The sequence below is a fragment of the Mercurialis annua genome, linkage group LG7, assembly GCF_937616625.2.
Source record: "Mercurialis annua linkage group LG7, ddMerAnnu1.2, whole genome shotgun sequence".
NCBI lineage: Eukaryota > Viridiplantae > Streptophyta > Magnoliopsida > Malpighiales > Euphorbiaceae > Mercurialis > Mercurialis annua.
Window position 1 is genome coordinate 42639333 of NC_065576.1, and position 10851 is coordinate 42650183.

Consider the following 10851-nt stretch of genomic DNA (forward strand, 5'->3'; position numbering starts at 1 on the left):
AGCTATTGTTTTGTTCGGATAAAGCGATTGCTTTGAGTCGTTTAAAGCTATTGCTTTGTCCGGATAAAGCGATTGCTTTGTTCGGATAAAGCGTTTGCTTTTTTCTAACTATGGTGTTGCACATCTCGTTTTTGTTTTTTCTTTTTCTTTTATTGATAGGTGAAAAACTTGCATTTTGGGCCTACAGCCGACTTTGACCTAAATGCGAGTGAAAAAACCCCTGACAGACTCGATTAACTGAATGTTGTCTACTGGTAGAATCTTTTGAGAACTCTGGCATTCCAGGTTCTTGGTAGGTCTCTTCCGGACATGTAGGTTAAGTGGTAGGCTCCACCTTTTCCTACTTTCTTCACTTGGTAAGGCCCTTCCCAATTAGCTCCGAGCTTGGAGATGCCTGCGTTTCCTCTTGCTATATCGGCTCGTCGTAGTACCAGGTCGCCTACTTCGAATGTCCAAGGTTTGACTCGTTTGTTATGATATGTTGCCATCCTTTGTTTGTATGCTTCGATGTGCATTAATGCTTGATCTCTTCTTTCTTCTAGCAGATCGAGGCAAATTTTGGTGTTTTCTTCGTTTTGCTGTTCGTCGAAGTATTGTACTCTGATGGTGGGCATGCCAATTTCGACTGGTACCATTGCTTCGCACCCATAGGTCAAACTGTATGGTGTTCTTCCTGTGCCAGCTTTTGGGGTGGTTCTGTATGACCATAGTACGTTATGTAGCTCGTCGGCCCATCGACCTTTAGCTTCGTCGAGGCGTTTTTTCAGGCCATTAACAATGGTCCGATTGGTGACTTCTGTCATTCTGTTGCTTTGTGGGTGGGTGACCGAAGTGAACCTTAGGTCAATTCCTTTTTCCCTGCAGAATTCTTTGAAGTTTTTGTTGTCGAATTGCTTCCCATTGTCGGTTATGATGGTTTTTGGAATCCCAAAACGACAGATTATTTCTCTTCGGACGAAGCTTCGAACTCGCGCTTATGTTATGGTGGACACAGCTTCGGCTTCTACCCATTTTGAGAAGTGGTCAACTGCTACTATCAGGAATTTTCGCTGTCCACTTGCCGTTGGAAAAGGCCCGACAATGTCTATTCCCCACATGCTAAATGGCCAAGGGCTTACTATTGGGTTTTGTTCCGCTGTTGGCTGATGGTGGACGTTTTGGTGGTACTGACATTTTTCGCATTTTTGTACCAGATTTGCTGCGTCTTGTGCCAGTGTCGGCCAGTAGTAACCTTGTAAAACAGCTTTTCGGCAGAGAGCTAGATGCGAGATGTGACTCCCACATATACCTTCGTGTATCTCAGCCAATACATATTTCCCTTCTTCCACTGTGAGGCATCTGGACCAGGGGTGTGAGAAGGATTTTTTGTACAGAGTCCCGTCTCTGTATGAGAAGTGTGGTGCTCGGCGCTTTACTTTCTTTGCTGCTTTGTTATCCTCGGGCAGATTTCCATTCTCGATGTATGAAATGATGTGTTCCATCCACTGATCTAAAGGGTTTATGAGGAATGTGACTTCAGGATTTTGGATACTGCTGAAGTTTTGAACTGAGCATGGTATGCTCGACATTATCTCTCTGGATGCTCCTGCCTTTGCTAGTGTGTTTGCTTCGGTGTTTTCTTCTCTGGGGATTTGCTCCAACTCCCATTTCCCGCCTTCTTCGGTAATTTTTGTAAGTAGCTCTTTCACTCGGTCTACGTATTTTTTCATTTCCGGGTCTTTCACCTCGTATGACCCGAGTACCTGATTAACCACTAGCTGAGAGTCACTCTGGATTTTGACATATTCAGTCTTGACTACCGTAGCCATCCTTAGTCCATTTATCAAAGCCTCATACTCTGCTGCATTGTTGGTTGCTGGGAAATTTAGGTGGATCGAGTGTTGCATTTTGATTCTGTGTGGTCCTCTTAGTATTATGCCTGCTCCGGCTCCGGTTATATTTGATGCCCCATCGACCTGCAGTGTCCAGCTGGTAAGACCCTTGTCTACTTCGGTGGGTTGGTCGTGTGTTGTTGTTTCGGCTACAAAGTCGGCTAAGATCTGGGCTTTCATTGCTGTTCGCGGCTCGTATTTGATGTCGTACGATCCTATCATGACTGACCAGTTGATTAGCCGTCCTGATGTTTCTGGTCTTGCCAGTGCTTTTCGTAGGGGTTGGTTTGTTCGGACTATAACAGTGTGAGCTTGAAAGTATCTTTTTAGCTTTTCCACTGTTAAAACCAATGCGAGTGCAAACTTCTCAATTTTACTGTATCGGATCTCGGGACCTTTTAACACCTTGCTTGTGTAATATACCGGCTTTTGCTCGGTCAATTCCTCCTTCACCAGTACCGATGCCACTGTTTCATTAGTGACACTTAAGTATAGGTATAATACTTCTCCGGTTTCCGGCCTTCCGAGCAATGGTGGTGAACTCAGGAATTTCTTGAGTTCTTCGAAAGATTGTTGACATTCCTCGTTCCACTCGAACTTTTTCACATTTCTCAATGTTTTAAAGAAAGGGAGACATCTTTTGGCCGAGTTGGACACGAATCGACCGAGGGCCGTGATTCTTCCATTTAGCTTCTGAACTTCTTTAGCTGATTTTGGCGCCTTCATATCTAGGATTGCTTTCGTTTTTTCCGGGTTTACCTCGATACCCTTCTGGGAGATGAGATATCCTAGGAATTTTCCTGCTGGGACTCCGAAGGCGCACTTGTCCGGATTTAGCTTGAGTTTGTATTTTTTTAGCTTTGTAAAGACTTCTTCCAAGTCTCTCGCATGATCTTCTACTTTTTTGGACTTGACGATGATGTCGTCTAAATAAACTTCCATATTGCGACCGATCTGGTCTTTGAACACGAAATTCATTAGACGTTGATATGTTGCCCCTGCATTTTTTAGTCCGAATGGCATTTGTTTGTAGCAGTATGTGGCGTTGTCGGTAACAAAGCTAGTTTTTCCTTCATCATCTTTGTGCATTGGGATTTGGTGGTATCCTTGGGCTGCGTCTATGAACGAGTAGACTTCGTAGCCGCTGGTTGAGTCGACCAACTGGTCGATGTTTGGCAAGGGATAACTGTCTTTTGGGCATGCTCGGTTTAGATCTGTGAAATCTATGCACAGTCTCCACTTTCCGTTCGGCTTTTTTATGAGCACGACATTGGATAGCCACTCCGGGTAATATACTCTTCTGATGAAGCCTGCTGCTAGCAGTTTGTCTACCTCGGCTCTGATGGCGATCTGTCTGTCTATTGTGAAGGCTCTTTTCTTTTGTTTGACTGGTTTGTGTTTTGGGTCGACATTGAGTTTATGTGATATTATGGCCGAGTCGACTCCCTCTATTTCGCCTGGTGTATTGACGAATTCGACTTCGTTTCTGATCAGCATGTCAGTTATCTCCTGTTTTACTGGCTTAGGTAGTTCTGCGCCTAACTGGACCGATCTTGGTGTTATACCTGCCAGACTAACTCTTTCTATCTTTCCGTGTGGTTCGAGCTTTCCTTCATCCGAGTCTGGTATCTCCATTGTTTCAATGGCTAGCGTCTCTGATACCGCTTCCATCGATACCAAGTAGCACTGCTTGGCTATGTCCTGCCTTCCCCTGACTGTTACCACTCCTTCCTCGGTTGGTATTTTCATGCACAAGTATTTAATGCATGTGACAGCTCCTGTGCTATACAACATAGGTCGGCCGAGTATGACGTTGTAAGCAAGCGGCATATCAACAACCATGAACAGTGTTTTAAATTTCTTAGTGATGCCGACCAGGCCTCCTTCTGTGGATCCGTTTTCTTTCCCCAGCTCTACCGTTAATTCTGCTACCCTTCGGCTTGTACCGGTGTTCCCCCTAGGCCAACTAAGGGGGTTTTGACTGGTTTAAGATTCAGTATTGAGCAGCCGATTCCGAGATATGCCTGTTTCGTGATGAGGTTAACTGAGCTTCCTTCGTCTACCAATTGTCTCATCACCCAGAAATTTTCTATCAAACCCGAGATTACCAGCGGGTCCTGGTGGGGAAAATCTATTCCTTCCCCGTCAGTTGGACCGAAGCTTACTTCTGGCATAGTTTTCGCCATTGATATGTTCATTACCATCTTCTGCCTTTTCCGTCTTCCTCGTTTGTATTCTGGGTCCGTCATTCCGCCTGCTATTGTGTTAATTATTCCTGACACGTTTTGTCTTTTTGGTGGCGGTGCTTCCTCTCTTTTTCCATTGTTATCCCTTTGGTTTCTTCCTCCTGAGTTGTAATTTTTGCTCTGTGCTACAAAGTCTTTTAACCGACCGACTTGTACCAAACGGTCGATTTCTTTTTTCAAGCTTCCGCATTCGTCGGTAACATGGCCGTGACCGTCGTGGAACTGACAATATTTTTTCCTGTCTCCCTCATATTGTAGTTTGGGTGGGTATCTCACTGGCTCATTGTTATTTTGTATCCACATCAAGATGTGTGATCTCGGGGTATTGAGTGGAATGAAGGCTTGGTCTTCTACTTTTACTGGTCGGTGTGGGTCTGCTCGCTGTGGACCGGCTTGTTGTTGGTTTCTTGGTCCGAATCTGTCGTGCCTGGCACTTTGATCGAAGTTAGGCCTCGGTGTTCGGAACGATGTTGTAGTTTGTGCGGCTTTTCGCCGCTGTTCTTCGTCTAAATTTATGTAGTTCCAGGCTCGGTCCATCAGCTGGGAGTAAGTTTGTACTGGGTTTGTTATCAGGTTATCCCGGAAGGCCATCATTGTTGTGTTGTCTTTCATTGCGTCTATCACAGTATCATCATTCAAATTTCCCACTTCGACCGCTTCTGCGTTGAATCGGCCGATGTAACTCTGCAGACTTTCTCCTGGTTTCTGGTAGCAAAGTTTTAAGTCACTGGACTTTTTCTTTCGTTGTATGCTCGGTGCGAAATGTGTTCGGAAAGCTCTTGCCAGCTCGTCGAAGCTTCGGATGGAGCCTTCTTTTAGGCTTTGATACCAGATGGCAGCTGGTCCTTTTAGGGTAGTCGGGAAAAGTTTGCAGACGGCCGCTTCGGACAAACATTGTACCATCATGACCACTTGGAAACAACTCAAGTGCGTGATCGGGTCCCCTGTTCCATTGTAATCGTCTAACTGCGGTGTTTTGTAGTTTAAGGGGAAGGGTTCTTCTCGTATTTCTGCCGACAGTGGGTTTCCGATGTTTAGGAAGCTTGTGTTTCTCGGCTCTCTCCTTCTACATTTTTCCATCTCGGTTCTGACTCTTTCGGTGATTTCTTGCTCCAGGTTCTTTTTCTTTGGTGAATTAGCGCCCGAGCTGTGTACGCTCTCCTCGATCTCAACCCGTTTTGGTGTCTTTTTATGCCCCTCTGGAGTTTTATGTCCGGTCTGTGCTGGCTCTGGGTTTTGTTCTCGTGGATTTTTCTCGCGGTTTGCTTCCTCGGGTGTTTTTTGGCCTTGGTAGAATTTATGTGGGTAAGGTGGTGCGGTCGGTATATATGGTGGAGTGGTAGTGTTATCCTGGGTTGCAGTTAGGGCTGTTGGTCGAGTATGGACCTGTTGTACCTGTTGAAGGAAAGCTAGCTGTCGAGTATGAAATTCGATGTATTCTTGGATTTGTGCTGGCGTAGGATTTTGGACTTCTGTGGTGGTTTGTCCAGGTGCGGGGGTGGTGTTCGGGGTGAATGTGAGGTTGATGGGGGTTACACCCGGTCTTAAGAAAGTTTGAGTGGTTTGGTGCGTAGGGGTGGAGTATGATGTTGGAGGAACGTTACCCGACGATGGCATTCCCCACGGGTAATGAGTGGTAACCCCTGACATAGGGCTCGGGTGAACGCCCGCCATCGATGTAGTGACCGGGCAAAACGAGCTTTCGCCGCTAGCTCTTCTCGGTGGAGCGTTGAGCCCCTCTCCCGTTCTACTGCTTTGCGTATTATTGTCTCCGATTGCGGGATCATCTCCTTCTACTCTGCTCATCCTATTAGTTTCCAGAAGGATAGAAAGGGGGAAGCTTTCTTATTTTCTTTCCCACAGACGGCGCCAAATGATAACTTGTAACCTTGAATCGTAGCTAGCTCTGATGAATACTTCTAGGCCGTACCTACAAGGTGCAAAACAACCGTGAGAAGGGTGCCGGAAGGGGATTCCGGCAAACCACTCCGACGGTCTAGTTAGTAACTGTTTTAGTGAGAGAAAGAATAAGAAGTGAAAAGAGGCTAAGAGTTTTAGAGAGAGAAAGAGAATTAACCTTTTTACCTACTTTTCTTTTGCCTTTTATACTAAGTTCTTTGTTTCTCTTTGTCTGGGCCGACAGGTCTGACTTCATTCTCTTTGTCTGTGCAGCTGTTTTGTCTGGAATGTCAGAGTACGTTCTGACAGATTTGTCCCGTGTGTTCGGAGTGGTTGTGCTCGGTGACTACAAGGATATGCTCATTTTTAGGTTATCGCTGTGATCGGTTTGTGATGTCGTGACATTCCGGTTTATTCTTATTAGTTGCGTTTGGTGTACTTCGGTGAGTCCGAGATGTGTTGTGAGTCGCCCCTGGTGTGCTCTATTTGTTATGTTTGACCTATCTCGGTGGGTCCGAGATGTGCTGTGGATTGGCCTTTGCTGTTCTCGGTCCGTTTATATGTTTATCAATAAATAAATTTAGTGGACTACTATTCGCCGCCCAAAATTACTATCCACGGCCCAACTTTTTACCAAGATACCCCTAAAAAAAAAATCAATCCTCTCAACTCAATTAAAACCCCAACAAATGTCCGAGCGGATTTATAATAAAAATATTAAAATCGACTAAAATAATCGATTTTTAATTTTTTAATTTTTTTTTTTAAAAAATTAACGGGCCATCGCCCTGAAATGGCGATGGCCCAATGGACCATCGCCATCTTAGGGCGATGGTCCATTGGATCATCGCCATCTCATGGCAATGGTGGCCATTGTCATGAGATGGCAATGGCCTTTTGGGCTATCGTCATTTTTTGGCGATAGCCCAAAGGGCAATTGTCCCTCAGGGACAATTGTCCTTCTGGACCATCGCCCTGTGCAGGGCGATGGCCCATAAAAATTTAAAAATGAAAAAACAAAAAAGAAAAAACCGATTAATTATTAAAAGTTTTCGTTCTCTATTTTTAATCGATTCTAACATTTTTATTATAAATCCGCTCGGATATTTGTTGGGTTTTTTAGTTGAGTTGAGAGAATTGAGTTTTTTTTTTAAAAAACTGAAAATGGTTTAGGGGTATCTTGGTAAAAAGCTGGGCGGTGGGTAGTAATTTTGGACGGCGAATAGTAAAACCCTAAATTTATTTTAACTTTAAATTTTCATTTTAGGAAAACTAGTACTGATTATAGCCATGAACCGTAACCAGTAGATTCTAACTTTGTATGAAGTGTGAATCGGATTAGGTCTTGTTTATAAGGAAAACGGTAAAGTTTAATCCTTATTCTCAACTTATAAACTAATTGTTCACTTAATTGGCAATTTTACCTCTCAACTTATAAATTAATTTGCCAAAATCGAGCTAATTGACTATAATCATCAAATTTATGGCTAATTTGTCCACAAAGTTAATTTATATATTAATTGTCTTTTTTTTTTTATAATTTAAGAGAGGTGAGCGTTTATAGGAGGATTTAAACCCACGATCTAACAGTTTGTTTCCCAGTATAAATTACAACTTATTATTTATTGATAACATAGCCAGTAACAGAAAGGCAGCAAAGCAGCCTCACCTACATGGGACCTCACCAAATAAAGCAAACCAAGGAAACTGGACCGAGATACCTTCACTAACTGACATACCGGAATGCAAATTACACGGATGACCCGATCAAACAAAGGTTATCAGATATAACTGATGCGGTAGACTGAATGGACTTACCAAGCTCGGTACCCCTTTCAAGACCGAGCTGGAGTCCATAGTAACAAATTCTCTTATATCACCAATAGTATTTGACACACGGAAAGTTCTCCGCATCACGTTTCTTACTCGATAAACGAGACACAATGAGGAGCTGCCACCTCAGCTAACCGATTTTGTGGGGATCAAGAGAAGAGAAATGATTCACTATGACAGGTTTGTACTTGGTGAACCTATATAAAGCACTTTATGTACAAACCCTAAAGATAATTCTTTTCTGACTCTACACTCTTTTTCTCTTCTCTTCTTCCTCACTTTCTTACTCAAACTGACTAAACCGTCAGAGCGATTTGCCGATGTCCCCCACCGGTAATTTGGCTGGCGTTCTTTGCTCTCCTCTTATCTTTTCAGGCCATGTCGATCGGATCAGGCGGCGGTGATTTATCACTTATTAATTATGCATTGCTTATAAATTGAGGGTAAATTGCTACTTATGACCATAATATTATGGCCTACTCACTCAAAAACCCCTCACCTTTAAACTTTTTTTCAATTCCACTCCGACGTTGAAAATTTGTCAATTTTACCCACTTTTGAATTTTCCGTTTTCAATTGAATAAAGTGTGCGGTAAAGACGTGGCTGATCTACATCCTTCTGAAGCAGGTAAACTCCATGCACAGGAGTGGAGTCAATTTACACACCAGCTTTACCCCAATATTTTAATTTTTGTTAATTTTTTTACTTAAATGATGAAATCATTCAATTAATTAAGTCTAAACATGAAATTAAATTCTTTTTTATTCAAAAAAGTACAAATAAGTCCTTTATTTTTAAAAACTAACTAAAAACCATAATCAAATTAACACTAATTTAAATTCTTAATTAATTTAACTAAATTTAAATAAATTTTAAAAATATACAATCAATATATGCGAGACATGGAGAATGTTTTAAACAAATTTCCAAACGCAAAAGACGTTAATTTAATTTTTCAGGGTACAATTGAAACACAAAAATGCAAAATAGGGTAAAATTGACAAATTTTCAACGTCAGGGTATGATTGAAAAGGGGCTAAAAGGTCGGGGATTTTTAAGACATTAGGCCTAATATTATTAAAAATAACATTATAAAACACATTAGTTAAAAGGAGAAATTCTTAGGTAGACTCAGTCCACCACGTCATCCGTGGACTAACCAATCATATCATAACACCTCATTAAAATGTGGGTATTCTTGTAATATCATTATTCAAAAGTTATGTAAATGACAAACGAAATTACAAGAATACCCTCATTTTAATGAGGTGTTATAATATGATTGGCTTAGTCCACGGATGACGTGATAAACTGAGTTTACATAAGAATTTTTCTAGTTAATAGATTTTTTTTTCCGATTCAAATGTTAGTTAACTGATTGTAGTATTGTTGATGCTAATTTTAAGCGGACGTTCATTTTCCCGACAAGTAAGCTACATGATGCCTTCTTTTGTAGAATCAAATGCAACATGGGTATAAATGTAGCACTTGATTTATAAATTATAAGTATATGTATTTGGCACAATTTGTAAAAACAATAGATCCGACTAGTAACAAAATCAATATAGAGCATGAAAGGCCGTTCGATAGAAAAATAAATCTCTCCAAAACAAATTATCGATGAGTTATAAGTGCAAATAATTTAGCCCTTTTGTTTCAATTATCCATATCCATATGTGTATTGTTAAGCATTATTCTCTCTCTTTTAAAATTCACATAACATTAATTAATACATTTGGTGAACGTGCTGATATAACCATTTATTCTTTTAATAAAAATAAAGGGAGTTATAGTTTTAAAATATAAATTTGATCACATTATTAATCGGCCCTTTCTGTTTTTTCAAAAATGATATAATGCAAATGATGTTTGTGTTACGAAGACAATAGTGAAAAATTAGACGGTATAAATGGTAGGATAATAAAATGGATACTCTTTTAGCATAAGTGAATCCCATTACCAAATTAAGAACTTCACTAAAAACAAAAGAGAAATAATCACATTAGAGCATCCCCAATAGACTCTCTAAAATTGTCAAACTCTTTAAATTAAAGAGTTTGACAATAAATTAGGAGTCCAATGGACTCTCTATTCTTTATATTTAGAGTAGAGAGTGAAAATGGCTCTCCACATGTAGAGAGTCATTTTCACTCTCTACTTCATTTTTTAAATAGTAAAATTTTAAATTTTAAAAACTAAGGTGGTTATTTTTATTTTTAAATATTATATTTTTACTTTTAGTAAAAAAACTGAATAAATAAATGAATAAAAAATTAAATAAAAAATTATTTTATTAATATTTAATATTTTATTAATATTTTTTTATGAAAACAAAATAAAATAAAATTTAATATTAGAGAGACAATTAATTTAATATTATTATTATTTAATACTTTTATTTTATTATTAATTATTAAAATTATATACAATAAAAAACTGATATTAAAGAGTCCATTGGAGTAAAATTTTAAATATCACTCTTTATCTTTAAGATGCTCTTTATTTTACAAAAGATGCTCTTTATTTTAAAAAATACCATTGGGGATGCTCTTACCCACAACCCATGAGTCGGTTTAGTTCGACCTAACCTTAATAAAGGATTTCAGAAATTAGCCATAATGAATTATTTTGGTTTAATATATAATTTGACCCTTAAATTTATACTCTTTTACCCATCTAACTTCTAAATTTAACGTATCATTTATCGAACTTCTAAATTTTTTAAATAATCCAATTTGACCCATGAACTTGATAAATACGTAAACATTAAACCCCTTTATATCCACCTAACACTTGGAAATATTTTAGAAGACTTTGTGTAGGAAAGGTTCAATGTTTACGTATTTATCAAATTCAGGGGTCAAATCAGATTATTTAACAAGTTCAGAGGTACGATAGGTGATATATTAAATTTAGGGGTTAAATGGGTAAAAGAGTATAAGTTCAAGAGTCAAAATATATATTCAGCCATTTACTTTTACGGAATACTCTTTTATCATTT

The 10851-nt window shown here is 39.8% G+C and overlaps 1 protein-coding gene and 1 pseudogene across 1 annotated transcript; both read right to left on the reverse strand.

Annotated features, from left to right (window-relative positions):
* Positions 1-248: 248 nt before the first annotated feature.
* Positions 249-3713, reverse strand: LOC130014849 (uncharacterized; annotated as a pseudogene).
* Positions 3714-3799: 86 nt separating this feature from the next.
* Positions 3800-5923, reverse strand: LOC126657209 (uncharacterized). Its single transcript, XM_050351868.1, has one exon. It carries the CDS (start codon positions 5921-5923, stop codon positions 3800-3802), a length of 2124 nt encoding a protein of 707 aa, XP_050207825.1.
* Between the last annotated feature and the right edge of the window lie 4928 nt (positions 5924-10851).